A 19,864-nucleotide genomic window follows, 5' to 3' on the forward strand; every position below is an offset into this window, starting at 1 on the left:
GATGATGAATCCCTGAAGGGGGTTAAGCAAAATCTCAGATCTTATCAAACATTTTTTAAAGCCACATTCACCAGAAAGGTCTTAATAAGTCTTATTCCACGTGACTCAAAAGTAGTGGATCGAGCACCACAGCACTTTTATGATGCCTGTTTGGTTTGTTTCTTTTCTTTTCGTTTTAGTATGTTTTGTTTTTCCAAAACACTTTGTGACTTTATTTACTTTTGTCATAGAGCATTTGGTTTGGTGCATTAGCAGATATTTCAACTTCTTACAAACATCCAGAGCCTATTTTTGGTTTGATAAACACGTTTTCTGTCTGGAGTTGTCAGATAAAAGTGATTTATTTTGGGTGATGCAGTTTGATGCACACTTGTCTCAACTTTCACCCTACAATAAAACAATTAAAGATACAAGTTTTCAAAACTCTCAGTATGATTCAAGTAAAACAGATTTGCTGCATTCTTCATGAAACCACCTGGAAGACTTTTTGAGACCATGAAGTAGAAAAAACTATTGGAAATTTTTGCATAACAGTTCAAACTCTAATATTCATGAGGTGTGGCATCCCATAATAAATCTCATAATGTTTTCCCTTGCCATTTTTAATTTACAGCCAAATTTTCAATAACTTACATTTTCTCATTTTCTCATTTTCCTCTCCTTTATCTGTATCTTAATTGTGATCACATGTAAGGATCATTTTTATAACTCAAAAGTTTAGAGGATGTTGGTAAAATGTAAATAAGATTTGTTTGTCAGAAATTTGTGTTCTTTGGGAGAAAGTTGAAGGAAGGTTGTGGAGCAGAGTGTGGGGGTAGACACACTCCCATCCTTGAGAGAAATTTACTGATAAATATCTAAGGATGGAGCCAAAAGTTTTATCATTCATAAAAGGAACAGAGGATAGGTGTGTACGGCAGGGGTGGCTTTGTGGGTGGGCCCATCAGTCCTTTATTTTTATTATTATTATTTTTTAATCAGTGTCAAAGAGGAATATCATAAAATGTTTTAACTTTATGGTCTGTTTGTTATTGTTAGATTCCCTGTCTTTTTTAAAATGAGCCAAGTTGGCAATCTTTTAGCCCGTTTGTAAAAAAGTTATGACTTATTCAGCCTCATGTTATACCAGTAGGACTAGAGAATGATTTGGGGAAGGCTGTAGATTTTTGTCTTTTATTAAACTGTGGTTAATGTTGCTGCTCTTACAGCCTAAAATACACGGAAAGATGACGTGGCGCAGCTCATAGCATTACAGAACTGCTCTTAGACTGTTACCATTAAGAGCCATTGTCGTCTGATGCACTAAAAATTTTTATCAAATATTGAAGGATCAAAAAGCAACCAAATCTGCCATTAACAGTACTATGTCTATATCTATATAGTAATTGTTATTTATTAACTTTTACATTGGCGAGCACTTCTGTGAGTCCCCTCAGAAGAAAACTTCTGTTTCCCCCAAGGTGCATGTTTGTGCTCCATTTTTACAATTAAGTAAAAACTTTTACCAACTGAACTGATCGGTCGCATGAGAGATTTTTCTATCAGAAGATATTAAGGTTGCAGGTTTTACAGAAGTGGACTAAAATTGGGGATTTCATGTATCAACCAAACGCTGGTCTAAAACAGCTTTTCACAGTGACCGCCACTATCTCTGGGCTTCAAAACTCTACTTTGCTTCTAGAGACCTTACCACCAATATTTCATACAGTCCAACTAAGCTATGCACATGGCTCAACTTCATAAAAGCTCCAGCATTAACAAAAACAGGTACAGCCAAAATACCCCAAACCTGTTGATATGATTTTTTAGAATTGCCCAAACCCCAAAAAGTTAATGCAGAACCCCAAAACTTTAATTCTCCAACTTTTTCCCAGTTTATCTCCATATTCCCCTAAAATCTCAGGTATTGATCCGTCCAGGTGTTTCGCTCACGTCATAGAGGAACAGTTGTGTGGTGAAGACATTTATTGGTCTAGAAGAAGTTGTGATCAATAATTCATTTAATGACTGGCTTTTACATCACTTCATTACACTCCTGCTCAGACAACCGGCCCTCATCCTGACTCATAAAAGATGATGGCACTCGAGATGCAATGACAGCTCAGGTGTATGAAAGTTCACAGCTTATCTGAAGGGATGAATATTCACAGACAACTGGGCAACTCCTAAAAAACTGTATGATATTTATTCTGGTACACAGAGGTGGTAAAGTCGTTTTCAGGTCATTTTCTAAATAGAGGATATCAGAAATTGTACACCATAAATATCCGTCCATATCGCAGCCATAAAAGCTCAGTGTCCATTAAACCAGGGTGGGGATTCTGACTTCCCATCAGCTGATCTTTGCTGAGTCTTTATGAGGATGACACAAGGATTCAGAAACAAACAGAGAGGGGTGACGAGCCGTTTCAGACTGATTACTACATCAGCAGCAGCTTGATTCCCCAGGCTCGATGAAGTCCATTTCAGACCCTCAGAACGGGTGCTCCGACACGAATATCGTCAGCCGAATGATGGAGCTGCCTCTGAAGTTGATGACGTTGTTGACCGTGACCATCTCCAGGTCCAACACCACTTCCTTTGGCCCTTTGATGGGTCGAGACAGGACGAGGGTGGCACTCACGTTGCTGGTTTGCTGTGAGGGGAGGAAGAAAAAGGAGAGGCATGTGAGGAATGAAGTGCAGGAAATCTGAGTTATATCTTAAACAACCAGGAAACAAAAGCACAAAGTCGAGGAATCTGAATGTTAAGGTCGGACAAGCAGGACAAGTTCCAACAAAGAGATTTTATCACATCATAAAGTAACTACACACTAAAATGTATTTCTACAACATGAGTCTCCTCTGACACACCACTCATGCTCACAGCTCCATCTACTGGCTGAAGAGAGCAAAGAGGGACAAGTGGGAATGTGCAGTTAGTCTCATTTATCTCTGAAATACTCACCCTCATGTAAAACTCTCGCCCATCGTTGCCCGACTTGATCTGGAAGATGTAGAAGGCGCCGGGGTAGCGCGTGGTGGCCTGCATCTGGAAGATGTCAGCAGGCACGCTGCGCCCCGACGACAGGTCCATGTGTCGGTACAGAATAGTGAAGGGTTTGTCTCTGCAGGCAGGGTTTTCAGCTGAACACATACACTGACTGTCGAGAAAAGGAAGGAAGGACAAATTACAGTCAGAGTCATCATCTGGTTTATCCACAAGCTGGTTTTTATACAACAGAAGCATGATTAGAGAAAATTTTAAAAATGATGCCATTTGAAACCTTCCCACTGAGATTAAGTGGTTTAAAATAGTCATATGTGAATTAGATAAAAAGGTGGTTCAGTAATATACAAGAGAAACAGTGACAGTTTAGGTCAGCAGTGGAACTATTTTCCCAAAGTACCGAGGTTTTGATATGGAGATCCATTTTTGCCCATTTAAAAAAGATGGCTATATGGCCTTCATGAAAAAAGTCCAAATTATGTCAAATCCATAAGATAAAAATTCAAATAATAAGATAAATATATGGATTTGGTCTCATATTTTGCTTCTTTTTCCTATTAATGATTAAAAAATTTTTGAGTTTTTTTTTTTTAATTTAGTCACTGTTCCTTTTTATTTTACTATTTAATTTTTTTTTATTTGACTATTTTTTTTAATTTATTTTTACTCATTTATTTTTACTATTTACAAGATTTTTCTTTTCTCTTTCTGATTTGTGAGGATAATCCTCTAAAAGATGTTTTAATCTCCGACAAGTTAGGAAGTAAATGTGTGGAAGTAAGTTGCCCATTAGTTAATTTTTTTTATAAACCCTCACTTTTTTTGTTTATTTATTTTTTGTATTTAACTTTTCACTTTTGAAAAAAAAAATGGATAGCATTTTTGTTGTAATATTCATTCATTCAAACATCTCACTAAACTCTTTTTTACTCTGCAAAGTATTCAGCTGAAACTGAGTGCTATAATATGATTACCGAGGAAGACAAAATAATAAAAATGCATTTTTTAAAAATAATAAAAAGGGAATACAATTTACAAAATTTAAAAATATATGAAAAATGTAGGACCCTAAAAAAAATGATAACTTGTCACATGTTTTGGGTATTATTTTGCAAAAAGACACTTCAAAATGAAAAAATAATAATAATCAAAAATAATTTTACCGAAAAAAGATTTTGTTTAGATTTATTAAAAATTTTCACAACAAAACTTGCAAAAAAGACTTGCATCTCAGAGCTTCCACAATATGAGAAAAATCTTCAAACAGCAGGTATGAAGATGCATTCAAAGGCTGAAAAACACTGTGGGGAAAGTGGATTACTCACTTGTCGCTGACGTCGATGTACGGAGGGAGACACTGTAAAGGGTTCAGACAGGTGTAGCCTCCCTGGAAATTGAAACATACTTGTGCTGTTGTACAGGTGTTGTTACCAGTGTCACATTCATTGATATCTTTAAAATCAAACACACAACAATCAGAGTCAGTTAAAACAACGTCATCATCACAGGAACAACAATTTCAATCATCATTGATAAGAATGGGAAGGTAAGCACATGAAGACTAAACATGCAGTCACAGATATTTGAACATTAACTCGTGTGAAAACTGATCTCTTAACATGCAAAACTTAATTTTAGACAATAAACTCAGTTTAATTCAAATATGTACTGTGCACAAGAGAAGTTAAATAAAACTCTAAAAGTTATGTTTTCATGCAGTTATTCCTTCAAACTGACATTGAAAACAACATTTTCCCCCTTTTTCAGTTTAAATCTGGAGGCATGTCATTGTCTCCTGTGCTGAACTTCACCTTCACAGCTCCTGCCATCCTCATAAACGTAATATCCAGGTGGACAGATGCAGGAAAATGAGCCAGGGGTGTTCACACATCTGTACTGACACAGAAACTCAGAGAAGCTGCACTCATCCAGGTCTACAGGACAGAAACACAAAAACGAGATGAGCATGGAAACTTATTTTAAATACAGCTGGATCCAAGGTTCATCCAGCAGGTTAACCAAAGCCTGTTGAGAGGAATCTAAGAAAGTTCAGATTTAAGAGCTATCATGGTTGGGCTTTGAATTTTGGGACTACAGGTGAGATGAGAAAACCTCCATCCCATTATACTCGTCTATATGTTTACAAGTTACCCAAAGCTACCACTCCTTTCAAAATAAAAGCACAATAAAACTCCAAAATAGCCCATAAGGGAGTATTTGGTCTTACCGTTATTGTATAGTTAGACAGCTCTTATTATTATTGATTATTAACTGTTGTAAGTAGACCAGCCTGTTTTCTTTATTTTGGCTTCAAGTATCGACAAACTTCCTGCAATCTTCCTCAGATGACTCACATGATGCCGCTGTGTCTGTCTGTCAGCTGCTTTAGAGGTTTGTCAGTCTTACTCAAAGCAGCAGGACAACCTCCTCTTATAGAAATTTCATCATGGAAAGAGAAAAGACTGAGGTCATCAACTCAAAGAATGGCAGATGCCAGGAGATGATCCTAGAGATCAGAAAGTGGAACTACAGGAGGGGAAACCAGGATGTGGGAGGCTATGTAGTGTCACATACCTGGGATGGTGTCTGAAAACTGTCAAGCAACCTGATGGTTAAACAAGTAACTTAATGTCCCAACTTATTGAAACAATAAATGCCAAAGCTGGTGTTATGTGCACTCTCTTCCTGTTTTTTTTAACTCTTGCTGCTAAATTTGAACAAGTTTCCGCCTATCTAGTGTTTTGTTTTGTCAGCTAGGTTAAACTGCACTGAAGTCTAAACATGAGAAAATAAAGGCATGAGTCAGAGTCTGAGCATCCTCTGGGGAGAGGTAAAGTCTCACTCATGTGCTGCTTAGGTAATGCTGCTCAGATCAGTTTTAATGTGATAACCTAATCAGGAAGTGACATCAGATGCATGTGTAGCCAAAATTTCAGCCAAAAATCTCGTCTCACCGATGCAGGAAGTACCGTCAGCTGCCAGCTCGAATCCCTCATCACAGTTACACATGAAGGAGCCGTACGTGTTGAAGCAGCCGTGACTGCACGGCTCGTCTTCACACTCGTCAACATCTGCAGGAGCAACAGAGGAAGATGGTTGAATAATGAAACATCCATCAGGAAACGAGAGTGACTGCTGCTTAGACGACGTGTTGTGCACCTTGACAGGTCCTGCTGTCCGGATTGAGGATGAAGCCGGAGTTACAGGAACAGGAATAAGAGCCGGGGACGTTTGCACACAGCTGTTGGCAGTAACCATATCGACATTCATCAATGTCTGGTGGGAGAAGAAAGAGACAGAAGTTATGAACAAAGCACACACATAAAAAAGCAAATATCCTGTAAAAGTCTGCCTCTCGAGAGGAATTAACCACAAGACCAGAAGAGGGCGCTGTTCTTCTAAAGGAGAACTGAAGCTGACAGAACCAAAGTGTCACTCTTTGTGCCAGCAGTTTATATCTTTTTAACTTGACAACATAACATAACTTTGTACCTTCGTGAGCCTCTAATACATTCATTATGGTCTCGGAAAATCCAAATTGCACAAACTAGATCTTAAAATAAACATGAATTTCTTCACTTTTTGGGTCACAAACCTTAAAAAGTGTCTGAATAAAACATTTTAACATGAGGCAAAACATCAGCTCTCTGACAGAGCTTCCTTTACCACACTAGTTTCTGTCATAACTGATTAATTTGTCTTTAAAGTGGCTTTTAAATTCCTGCAGGTTGGTTTTATGAACGTTAAAACAACTTTCTGTTTACTCTAAGGCTACTATGACTCCACTATGAGTCAGGAAGTTTAAAATAACAGAGCTTTAAATAACACCAACACAAATTCACAGTAACTATGACCAATATGAATTTTATTGCAGTACTCACCCTGACACTGTCCCCCTATGAGCCAGTATCCTTCAGTGCAGGAACAGGTGTATCCACCTGACGTGTTGATGCAGACCTGGGTGGGGTTACAGTGATGAGAGTTTGTCTCACATTCATCGATATCTGCAACACAGAGACGAAGAAAAGCAGTGAGAGAAGATGCTCGTGTTAAACTTTCTTTCTATGAAAGTCCCCAAAACAAATGTTTAATTTTACAGACTGTGTTTTAATATGAACGCCGCGCCTCCATGCTCCTCCCACTGGGAGCTGTGAAGCCAGACCGCAGCTTTTATGGGTGTTGATATACCACGCTTGAAGGCGTGTGCAGGGCTGACATGTGACCCTGCAAACTAGAACACACATTAACCGACCAATGAAGAGTCGAAGATCCTTCAGGTGGGTTTAGTCCACAGGAAAACAGATCCTCCCATCAGTTGAAGCAGAAACCTAGAGTTACAGAAAGTCCAGTGACTCTTCAGCGTTAGTGTTCATTCCTCTATTCTGCTAATTTGGTACAGCCTCACTGGTCAACAGAGCTGTCAATCAATCATATTTTTAAAATCAAACTACATGTCGCTTAAATCAGCATGAGAAGAGCCGAGGAATTACACAGTTTGAGAAACATCATTTCGATCTGGTTTAAATTTTGTAGTTTCATTCCCATTCATCTGTTAAGATGAAGGGGGCGGGAGTTATTGCTTTAAATACAGTTAGTCAGCAGGGGGAGCTCTAAATCATTTGGCTTCACTGTCTATATGAAGGCCTGTAGCAGCCATATTAATTCATTTATTTTCAGGCTTTTTTTACGCCTTTAACGGAGAGGATGGGACAGTGGATAGCGTAGGAATCAGTGTGAAAGTGGGGAATGACAAGCAGGAAACAGGCCACAGGCTAGATTCGAACCCAGGCCACCTGCTCGAGGGTGAACCTAGGGGGGCAACCTAAACGTGTGCCTCATCATCCATATTTGTTAACAGTAACCAAGTACCACAAAAAATGATTAAATCGCTGATAGACTTTTAATTTTGAGAAGAACGGATGCACGGTGGCGCAACTGTAAGTGCTGCAGCCTCACAGCAAGAAGGTCACTGGTTCAATTCCCAGCTTGGCTGGTAAGCCTTTCTGTGGGTTCTCTCCCAGTACTCCAGCTTCCTCCTGCAACACATATTCATCAGGTTAACTGGTCATTCTAAATCAGTGGTCCCCAAACTATGGTCCACCTCCACATCTTGCCCAGCCCCCTGAATAATACCAGAGGCGCATTATGATTTTTGTTTTTCAGTCTGGCCATGTGATCGAGACTTACACATACATAGAACGTAACTTTCTATTCCACCCTTCTGCAGTTTGCGCCCTATCTGAAACCCCACCCTTTAAAAAAAAAAAATCCTTATACACAACCATACTGGTAGTAAAATGTATTGTGCTGGTAGGTGTTGTAACTGAGTTAATTCGGTCACTTAGCCGAAACGGTCATTTAGTTATCATTTATTACATAAATAGTGTTACATATTTCATTAGTAGTGATATTTATTTTCTGTTTTTTTCCCTTTAAGATCCCAGAAAGGGTTATTAATATTTGGTTATGTGTGGCTTTCTGGGAAGCAATAAATATCTACGTTTGGACACCTCTGCGATCGTCACACTTTTTTTTTTTTTTTACAAACTGACCCTGGTCCCCCATCAGAGAAGGGAAAAGTTGTTTGGCCATGATGGGGAAAAGTTTGAGGACCCCTGCTCTAAATTGTCCCAAGGTGTGAGTTTGGGCGTGAATGGTTGTCTAAGTGTCTAAGTGTCAGCCCTGTGATTGACTAGCGACCAGTCCAGGATATACCCCGCCTCTCGCCCAATGACAGCTGGGATAGGCACCAGCCACCTGCAACCCTAAACAGGATAAGCGGTTCAGAAAAGGAATGAATGAAGTTCCATGAACATCAACCAAACATAAACCATAGCTCCGAAGTATTGAAAGTGGAACTCACAGACCAGCAAGCAGCTTCTTTTCTCCAAACTAACAAACTAAACTGAACCAGAGGAAAGACAAGAGAATTTATCAAGTTTAATATGACAAATCTTATCTTATTTTTGCATTTTACCAGTAGACAACTGGAAGAATTTACAACTGGAGTGATGATCTAGTTTAATTTTTTAACAGTGTCTCAACTTTTCAGGAATCCACCAGGGAATCAGACAGACAGATCATATTATGATGTTTACACTCACATTTTTACTGTATTATTCCAACATGTTTCAGTGTGGTTATCTCAACTCGCCTTCATTGATAGAGGACCTTTAATACAAACATACAGTCCATCTTTCTACACAGACAGATACCATAACATTACTACGACATGGACTCCAAATTAAAGATTAAAAAGATAACCCTCTTTAATTTCCTGATGAAAATACAGACGGGCTAATCGGGGATCTAATATATCCAGCAGTAGAGAGGAATATTAGATGTTTTTGGAAGTTACTTAAGGCCTTAAAATCACCTTTTAAGGATTTGTTGTCAGAGTAAGGAGAAGTTGCAGGATGTGGAAGAATTTTCATGAAGGATGAAAAATAAAACAAAAATATTTCTTTGAGTGTGACAACATGTCTTGGAGAATGCATGGGCCTGAAGGGATTTAGTGGGAGTAAACGGATGTTATTGACTCTGGAGTCTTTGAGTCATTTTTTATTTTATTTTTTGGCTTTAACTTCTAACAAGGTCTTTTTGTATCACTGACAAATTTGTTTCTCAAAAGATAGCTGAGGATGTTTTTCCTGTTTAAACCTACCATGTGTGAAGGAAAGTGTTTATATGCTAACATTTTTGCCACATTGTCAACAGGAAGAGGTAAAATCATAACCTTCTCCATGTGGATTAATTTAAGAGTTAATAACTGCTGTTTTGAGTTTTCCACCAATCAGATTTAAGTATTAATGATAACAAATAAAGCTTGGTAATGACTGGTACCTGCAGCTTTAAGCCTTCAGTCTTGAACTTTCTCTGCTGGCTCTGAGATCGCAGCGGCGGCTTTCCAATCAAAAGTCTGTTTCCCCAACACTTTTTCACCACCCTGTGTCAGAAAAAGCTCTTAACACAACAGCTAAGGTTTCAATAGGGCTTCACTCTACTATTGTTTTTGCTCTGGATTAAAGAATTCTTAGATTACATCTGAATTCCTTCGGCGCCCTCGGAGCAGCTCACCCTCCACATCATAATGGCCACATTTCCTTATGAGGATGTGACAAATCAAAAAATTCCTCCTTGTTTATGGTTTCTCAGACCATGAAGTCACCGATCCCTAGAAAACCGGTGGGGGAAGTGGGTGTGGGACGGCCTCTCTGTTTGCTCAGGCAGCTATGAAAAGCGATAACGTCTGTCGGTGGGAGCGCTGGCTTTTGTGCCAACTTGGACCACTGGCCCTTTACAGGGGTGGAGGGGGGCCCAGGGTGATGGGCCCCTGGCCAACAGCTACACGGCCTCGGCACCTGCATGCATTTACCAGAGAAAACCTCTGATTGGTCCTCATCTGCCGCCCATGTGTGGCCTTACTGCAGATCTCCAACCTACACAGTTAAGCTCCTTATATAGACAGCTTCATGAGCTGATGGGGACGCCACCAGCAGAGACATCGACTCTAACGAAGACTTGAAAAAGAGGACCACATATGAAAAAATGAACCCCCTCCTCCTTTAGGAATTATTATGACTGCTGTGTTGGTTGTTTATCCTTTAAACACAGAGGGCTGAATCTGATCAATGAAGTTTTTTGTTTCCAGATTGTGCACCCTGAGTCAGATCCAAAAGCCTGTGAGGTTGAAATAGTTTCTGAAGCCACGGAGGAGCTTGTAATCTCTTTACTCAAGTACAAACATAAAAAAGTGGGAATAGGAGCGGAAATGAACTGTGCAGCTCTGTGTGAAATGAAAAACAAGACGCGGGAGCTGAACTCTACTCCACCTACTGAGCGACTTCTTTACATGACAGTGAATTAAAGCAATCTATACTCTTCTTAAGATGCCAACTCACCCTTAAAGATTGTTTCCATAAATCCACAAATGATGCTGAATCAAATTTTAGGACACGCTGTATAAAAAAATCCCCTCACAGCACCAGCCTGGACACCAGATGAATCTGTCACTCCTTGTTTTATTCGCTCATTTAGACACATCTGGCTTCCTTTCATCGTCTGACCTGATTCAGGTTGAACCAATCACATCTGTTTGTTTGATTTGAGGCAGGTTCAAGCCACGCTGTGGCATTTCTTAAAAAAAAACAATAACTGCTGCTCGCATGGTAGACTGTATAAATAAAGATGGATGGCATAGGGTCTCCAAAAGTGAAGTCAAGACTTTTACTGGTTGAAGAAAAGGGCATAAAGCAGTTATTGAAGCCTCATTTTCATCTTGCACATAAACTACTATACGGCACACTTCACCAAAACAAACTTTGCCTAACCAAGTAGTTGGAATGGCATCACTTTGGATGAGATAAGATGTGATCTTAGCTCCACAAACTGATCAGCACAGACTCCAAATGTGATGGAGTCACCAGTGTGATGTTAGCACCTTGACCAATGGAGGGAGGTGGAGAAGTATAATACAAGCTTGATGCTAAAAACTAAATCCTTAATAAAATGCATCCATCAACAAAATCCAGATTAAATTTATTAGACTCATTAAAGCGCTGTGAGGACTATCTAGAAAAACTAGTGTTTTTCAGGATAAAGAATCTGTCGCAAAGACCTGACCTCTCTCTTGCCAAGATGTGCAGTTGTTTTGGAAAGCAGATTTTCATTTTGACACAACTTTTCTCTGTTTAAGACAACTTTCCTAAGGATGTAAAGCGAGGAGGTAATGTCTATTGACACTTACACTCACCGGCCACTTTATTAGGTAGACCTTGCTAGTACCTGGTTGGACCCCTTTTGCCTTCAGAACTGCCTTAATCCTTGGTGGCATAGATTCAGCAAGGTCCTGGAAACATTCCTCAGAGAGTTTGGTCCATATTGACATGATAGCATCACACAGTTGCTGCAGATTTATCGGCTGAACATCACAAAGGTGCTTCTATTGGATTGAGATCTGGGGACTGTGGAGGCCATTTGAGTACAGGGAACTCATTGTCATGTTGGAGAAACCAGTCTGAGATGATTCCAGCTTTATGACATGGAGCGTTATCCTGCTGGAAGTAGCCATCAGAAGATGGGTACACTGTGCTCATAAAGGGATGGACATGGTCAGCAACAATACTCAGGTAGGCTGTGGACTTTAAACCATGCTCAGTTGGTACTAAGGGCCCAAAGTGAGCCAAGAAAATATCCCCCACACCATTACACCACCAGCAGCAGCCTGAACCGTTGATACAAGGCAGGATGGATCCATGCTTTCATGTTGTTGACGCCAAATTCTGACCCTAGGTCAAGCCAATAAAGCTCTTTCTTTGTTCATAAATTATTCAATTAATTATTTAATTATGATGATTGGGTGGATAAATTATCTTAATTTGGTTTGTTGCGTCTACCACGTAAATACCATGACGGGTGAGGACATGCTGTACACTGCAAAAAAATGAAATCTTATCAAGTGTTTTTCTCTTATTTTCAGTAAAAATGTCTTTTTATACTTAATATGAGCCACTTTCACTTGACCGGTCCAGAAAAGTGTCTTATTTCAAGTTATTTTAAGACAAGAATGAGCTCTGAATTGCTTGAAACAAGTGAAAACAAATCTGCCAGTGGGGAAAGAGAAATGTGCTTGGATTGAGACATTATTCTAGTCTTGACAAGCACATTTCTCTAGCTTTCTTCTGCTGTTCTTTCCTTTTTTCTTTTCGCCATTTCAGCTCCAGTGTCCACTATCACTACAAAACAAATCCAAGAAATCCTTTTTCAGCAGAGGAAAACACAGACTCTCTTCTCTCTGCTAAACTTTGACTGGTCGTGGTTGACCCGGACAGGAAAACTGAGGGCAAATATCTAAAAGGGAGATCAAGATCCCTTGAAAAGTCCTCACGGGAACTTTAAGAGTCCATTTATTCTGCATCAGAAGCACAATCTGATCTACAGATCAGTACATGTGTTAAAGCACACCTGAAGCTGGATTTGCTCCATTGTTCTCAGACTGGAGCTGTTAGTGAAGCTGATGGAGCGTGCAGCCATTAACCCAAACACAAAGCTGTGTTTGTTGCAGGGTCAGACAGGAAGCTGTGTAATTTCTGCTCATAGCAGTCAACATCAATCAACAGCCTGTTACATCACCACACACACATACACATGTATACACACACACAGAGCAGGCATTTGGGTGTGAGGGGTGGGTACGAGTGGCCCCCACAGAGGCCTGCCTGTTCCCCTGGACGGCTCAGGCACTGATTTGGCAACAAATGACCTCATGGTTGGCACTCTGATGGCGTCGTTTACCCAAACAAGGTTGTGAGCAGATTCCCTGACAGGCTTTCTCTGCTAAAAAGAGAAACAGTCCGTATTTGTGCATGAGCTAAAGCAGAGGGAGAAAACTGCTCTATACGTGTGCATTTTCCACTCATTACAGAATGAGAGGAAAACACCTAAAATGGACTTTAAGGAGGCCATTCTCCCTCCTGGCTGGATGCAGTTGAGTAATTTGGTTAAGAAGTATCGAAAACAGCTGGAGGGGGGGACATTAGATGTGTAGTGTTTCCCTGACAGCTGCTTGTGGTTGTGAAATTTAGCAGAGATTTCCTCACCGCGAGGAGCTGAGGGTCGCTCTCTGCAGACACATCAACACACTGAGAGTCACATAACATCTGCCCCTGAGATCTGATCTGATCCGAGTCAGGCTTCTCCACCTTCACCTCGTGTAACCTGGAGGGTCAAGATTGACTTCCTCAAAAGCAAAGGGACAGAAAAGTAACTCGAGTATATTTTGTAGGAAGGGATGAAATAATCTAATCTTTGACCTTTGACCCAATTAGTGACTTCACATGAGCAGCACGCATCACTGTGTGCAACAATCATTGCCCACCCTTAAATAAGTGAGATAATAACATGTTAGGCTAACAGGAAATTACAAAACTTTGCAGAAAGTCTGGACTACCTCCAAACTATGATCACTTTTACACCCTGCAACAATAATGACGTTTCACGGCTCAACTATTCACAGTTGGAGATGCTGCTAATGCACGACACAGTGAGTGACCATCTTAAAGGAGTAACTGGTTATGAAACAGACTGATTTAATGCTGCAAAACCAAAACTAGTCTTTTTTTTCTAGAGCTTCTCTTCACTTTATCAACAGAAAAGACTTCCCAAAAAGGAAAGCTGTCCCTTGGTTTGATCTCAATCTGACATTCTTTTTGGAAACCATGGATGCAGCATCCTGTGCTTCAAATAGGACAGGGAGCAGTTCAAAACCAGCGTCCCTGATGGTTTGGGGATGACAACTTTCTGTGGCATGGAGAGTTTATACATCTGTCAAGGCTCTATTAATGCTGAACAACACAGGTTAAGGCTTTGAATTTTCTGCAAACAATAAAACTTTTTTTTTGTGAGAATAATTTTAACCCAACACCACGGCTTTTTGGGAATCGGACTTATAAATACAGTGGTGGCAATAATGATTAGAACAGCTAGCACATTTAAAAGGTTTCAGTTGTTTTTGTGAATTGGCCGTTAAAATCCCCCAAAACTCTGTCAGGTGTTGCACTTTGGGCCAAAACTGTGCGTACTACACTGCTCAAAAGACGCGCTAAATGTAAGTTCCTTATAGTAGCATTAGGAGCCGTTTACCTGACAACGGTTTTTGGCTGAAACGCATAAGTTTTGTCGCATTTCAGCTTCACGTTTACACAGGGACGGAGTTTCAGCTTTCAACTTTTGAAAACAACCTCCAGAGTGGAATTTTTCTGAAATGCTACAGACACCATTGCTGTGTAAACAGTAAGTCTGTTTTTTCGGTTGGTCGGGTTTTAAGTGGAAATGCTGACGTCACGCTCTGCTTTGCGGGAGCAGATACAACAGTCCAACTGTACCGTTGTTACAAATGTCACAGACTACCGACTACTACTATCTTTATACAAATCAATTATAAATGTGCATCTGTTGCTCCACTTCTGCACTTAGCATTCGCCAATAAACCAGATGATCGGCCCAACTCCACTTCAGTGGAGATCTAAGCGGCTTCTGGACAAGACAGTTGTAGTGCCATCCACAGGCCTGGAATGGTTACTACAGCGTTTTTTCAGTCCCTCTGCGTTTCTGTGAAAAAGGCAGATTTTTTTCACTGCGTTTTAGCATTTTCTGATGAAATGTTGTTGTGTAAAAGGAGGCCTTAAAGTGGTCCATTGTCATTACTGAATCACTTACATCAGGCAGTTCAGTTTGATTCATTTTGCACGCATTTTATTGCGTTTCCACTGGCTAATCCTTGGACAGATCCCCAAATAACCGAGATGAGCTGTCCCACTTTTTGGGACCTTCCTGCATGGGTGCCAGACTAAACCGATCCTGGAAGGTGGAGCTACAACACTGCCGCCTGTTGATTGGTCTAAAGAATCATCATTTACTGAGCGACAGCAGCTGCATTTCACCTCGTGGCACACAGCCTTCTCTAAAACAAAGCTCGATTGCACTTTGTAACAAAGAGCCACTCGAAAATATTCTTTGTTTACTCTGTCACATTTTTCTTCATGGTTGGATTTATCAGCGCAGTACACTGTGTCGCACTGCTAAGGCGTCACACTATTATGTAACTGATGCAGCTATTGGCATTCGGCTTACACGCCACCTACCACAAGGGGGCACGGTTGGCTGTGGAAACGCAAACAGGACTGGACTTAACCAAGCCAAAGTGAACCAAACTGTACTGATCTAAACCAGACTGCTTGATGGAAACGGAGCAAAAGAGTCCAAGCAGGAAAGATGCCACACAACCAGAAGGTGGTACTATTTTGGGGATGGAGGAATGCTCTACTTTAATCTGTTTCAACCCAGGACTTGATTACAACCAAACAACCACAGAGCAGATGGTGGTAGATCAGTGGAAAGTACAGAAAATAACTCAGATCTGTGACCCTGATACCTGAATGTGCACAACATTCAGGGTTAACGCAACTGTTTTGCATTTTGCACACTCTCATCTTGTTTTAGAGTGTCTTCATTTTGCCATTTTGGTTCTGAGGGGATTAAATTTGATGGCCAAAATTTCTTTTTCATGATCCAATTTGTCTACTGCCTTGAGGTTATAATTGAATCCTACTGCCTCTGACAGTCGGAGGAGAAATCCTTCTTTGAACCACGTGGACTCATCTGTGACAAATAAATAACCTCCTGACCGACCAACGAACAGGTTGTAAGCAGACATAACAGAGCTCTGGTTGCAGAAACAGCATGCTGCTGGCTCTGAGCTGATTGGCAACGTTTAAGAGGACATGCTGACCTGCTGTGAAATAAACGTGGTTTTTGTACAGGTGGTAAAAAACAAACAACTTTTAAACGACTTTTAAAAAGAAGAGATGCACCGACTCTGATGCAACAAGTAAACCAGACTGGTTAAAGTAAATCAGACTGTTATTAAAGCGCTGGAGGACAGCTCCCTTTGCTCCTCTACATTTGTGTGACAGCTGGACTGACTTCCAACTAAACAGATCAAGATATTTCCAGAAAATAAAGCACATTAGAAATATAAATAACACGACGCAGAGCAATAAATCTTCTCAGCCTGTGGCGTCGTCTGACTCCTTTCAGATGTCTGTGTGTTTATCACTTTGTCTTTCAAGAAGCCTTCAGATGGTTTCATTCAATGTTTGTTTGAGGTCCAAGGAGGTGAAATTAACTAAGATTTCACAACAAAAACCAACAATTGGTGAGGAGTGGGGGGTTAGCAGAGGTCAAACACTTTTCCTCAGAGTGTTTCAAAGTAATAACACACTTTTTACACTCTGTGCATGAGTTATAATATTATGAGTCCCACTATTCAAGTCATAGGGACATTTTTCTGCAAAACAAGAAAGTGAAATGTTGATTTTGTCATTGCATTTTGCTGCAGTGGGATGTTTTCACGTTGCTGTTTTGTTACCTTTCATAAAAGCATGCAAACTCACCATTGCAGGTTCCATCCTCTGCAAGAGTATATCCCAGGATGCACGGCGCAGTGGTCCTCACTCTGGGGTAACTGGGCTCCACAGATCTGGGAACAGCCGGGGCGAAAGTGTCAGGGAATCCTAGTGACGGGTCCGGATACACCGGCTCGGGCAGAATGGGGGTCTCTGGTCTGTAGGGCTGGTTGTACAAGCTCCTGGGGATGCACAGGTAGCCTCCGTTCTGGTTCACACAGCGCATGTCTCCTCTGCAGGCATCAGAGAGAGTCCGGCACTCGTCCACATCTGGAATACAGACAAACAGATAAAGCTGCATCTAGAGCAGGGGTCTGCAACCTTGGTCTGTTGCCTCAGCTAAGCTGGATTAAAGTTATTCGGGAGCCACAAAATCTACTTTATCCTAAGAGTAAAGACAAAAAAAGTGTATAAAATTCTAAAAATAGTTAGAATCTAGTTATTAATAGTATATAAAATTGTACATGTGATATTTTAGTTTTTTTTTTTTTTCTATTTTTAAAATTGTTTTGTTGTTTATTTCATAAATGTGCAACAATTTATGGAATTTCAAAGTGTTGCAACATTTTTTGAAAATTTTGACATTTTTAAAAATGTGCAAAAAATAAATAAATTATAATTTCAAAAAAATTGCTATTTTTTTAATGTAAAAATTTAAAATATTTGCAAAATTAAAAGAATAAAAATAGATATAAATTAATTGCAAAAATTAACAGAACCTCCTAAAATTTTAAGATTTGCAAAACTCTCAACAGTTTGCAAATCTTAAAAAAAAACTTGGATTTTTTTCCCTTAATTAAAAAAATAGTAAAAAAAAAAAAAAAAAAAAAAGCAAAAATTAACAAATTTAATTTGAGAGCTTTATTGCAAGAGGTCATGCACAATTAGTTGAGCAAAATGTTAATGCATGATCTTATTTAGAGCCAATGTCTTTAATCATCAATACCCAATGTAAAAAAATATACATATATATATATATATATATATATATATATATATTTTTTTTTTTTTTTTTCAATAATTTGATTTTAAAGCTACAAGGAGCCACTGCAAAGGAGTCAAAGAGCTGCATGAGGCTCCAGAGCCACAGGTTGCAGATCCCTGATCTAGAGCATCTGTGGGCTATGGGATCTGTTTATTTAGGCACTTCATGTTGAAGCCAAGAGAGGTTGCTCTCTACAAAATGCTTCTAATTACACCCCCAAAAACAGACTTTCAGAATAAAAGCACAGGAGTGATGCCACTCACCTATACACTGTCTGGCCCTGCGGTCATATGTGAAACCCTCTGTGCAGGTCTGAGGAGAGATGTCAGTAAGGTGTTAATCATGTTATCATCAGGACAAAAACTTTCTAGGATGTCTAAAGTGCACATAAAGTTTCATTGGCTAAATCTGCAGAGTCATCTTCTTACATAAACTTCTCCATCCCATCATTGGAAGACTCTGACCATGACCTTGACCTAAATGAATGAACTCCATGAAGACATGCACTCTAAAGAAGAAAGGTGATCTCATACCTGTCCATGTCCAGACTTGATACACAGCAGAATAAATACCAGAGCTGCCAACATCCTGTTAAAAAAGCAGAGCTCCAGTTATTCATCTTCTTGTGACATATTCATTCAGAACTCAAGCACCCAGCCTGTTGCGCAAAGACAAAAAACAAAGACTACTGACCTTGCAGAGGAGAAAAATGTGAAGCGATGTATCTCAAAAAGCATGTTTTCCTTAAACTGAAAGAGTCAGACGACCCGTAAACTACCCAAATCCCCTCTCCGCCACCTAGCAGGGCACTCACAGCCCCCCAACTATGCGCCTTTACGCGAAAGCCGACAGCAGGTTTTCATTAAGTGCCGTCTGGTCGAGCTGGAGCTTCGGTACATGGACCAAATGGCTTTTTCCAAAGCGGACCGTTCGGTTTCTGCTCCACTCTCTCGGCCCCGCGAAAGTATTTAGCAATGCAAATTTGTCGGGCCCCCTCCGAGCACTTTCTTCACAGCTGGATTCAATCAACGGAGAGCCAGCCCCCTCCGGTCAGAGGAGCGCGCAGAGGCAGCGGCCCCACAGCTCCGACAGGCTGCTCCTCCTGTGCTGCTCCTCCTGTGCTGCTGGGGGGCGAGGAGACGTAAAGCATACACAGTGAGTGTCTGTTTTCCAAAGAGATAAACAGCCCCCACTCCTCCTGCCTCTCAGCTGAATGTCACTGCACATCTGGAGCCTTCAATCCGCGCTGTAGTAGTCACATCTGGTTTGTACGGAAGGAGATTAGGGCCATATGGGAAAAATCCGAGCTGCTTTCTCTCCTGAATATGAAGCAAAATCTCTGTTTTCTTCATTACTTCTTCAAACAGAAACTTTATAACAGTGTGATTCTTCAAGAATTACATTTTTTAAAATTATTTTTAATTTTTCGTTTTTGTTTATCATCTATATTTATTTTTACTGTTGTATGGAAGCCTAAAGCAGACAAAACCTTGATTTTACATGAGGTAGCCTATTCATAACTCATCCCAAAAGTTGCGAAAGTACAGATACAAAGAAGAAAGAAAGAAAAAATGATATAAATGCGTCTTTTAGCGTGGACAACAGCAAGATTGATCATTAGGGGTAGGAGAAAAAATGAAAAAATGATATATATTGGGATTTCTTTGAGAACATCAAAATCGAGATTCTTTGTCAACAAAATCGATTTTTGTTGTGGTTTTTTTTTTAAATTTATTTTTATATTATAGTAATTTTATTGCATTTACTTTTTTAAATTAATTTAATTTAATTTAATTGATTTGTATTTTTTGATTATTTTATTTATTTATTTTTTTTGACAAATCGAAACCGGGATTCTTTTTCAACAAAATCAATTTTTGTTGTTTTTTTAAATTTATTATTATTATTATTCTTTTTATTTATTTAT

General features: G+C 39.8%; 1 protein-coding gene across 1 annotated transcript; it reads right to left on the reverse strand.

Moving 5' to 3' along the window:
- Window positions 1-1,960: 1,960 nt before the first annotated feature.
- fbln5 (fibulin 5) lies at window positions 1,961-19,158 on the reverse strand. Its single transcript, XM_074692123.1, has 11 exons — window positions 18,631-19,158; window positions 18,471-18,525; window positions 18,201-18,249; window positions 16,941-17,222; window positions 6,870-6,992; window positions 6,148-6,264; window positions 5,943-6,059; window positions 4,800-4,922; window positions 4,314-4,440; window positions 2,947-3,142; window positions 1,961-2,635 (listed from the first exon to the last, which is right to left on the reverse strand). Exons 1-11 carry the CDS (start codon window positions 18,672-18,674, stop codon window positions 2,474-2,476), a joined length of 1,395 nt encoding a protein of 464 aa, XP_074548224.1. The 5' UTR covers window positions 18,675-19,158; the 3' UTR covers window positions 1,961-2,473.
- Window positions 19,159-19,864: the final 706 nt, after the last annotated feature.

This window comes from Halichoeres trimaculatus, unplaced genomic scaffold (genome assembly GCF_033239565.1).
Source record: "Halichoeres trimaculatus isolate MK-OKI-2021-1 unplaced genomic scaffold, fHalTri1.1 fHalTri1_scaffold_17, whole genome shotgun sequence".
In the NCBI taxonomy this organism is placed as follows: Eukaryota; Metazoa; Chordata; class Actinopteri; order Labriformes; family Labridae; genus Halichoeres; species Halichoeres trimaculatus.

Coding starts and splice junctions, on each gene's coding strand:
- fbln5 (XM_074692123.1), bottom strand. CDS start 18,674: ATGCTTTTTGAGATACATCGCTTCACATTTTTCTCCTCTGCAAG. Junction 4,441..4,799: donor GGATGGCAGGAGCTGTGAAG/GTGAAGTTCAGC, acceptor TTGATTTTAAAG/ATATCAATGAATGTGACACT. Junction 2,636..2,946: donor GGCGAGAGTTTTACATGAGG/GTGAGTATTTCA, acceptor CTCCCCTCACAG/CAAACCAGCAACGTGAGTGC.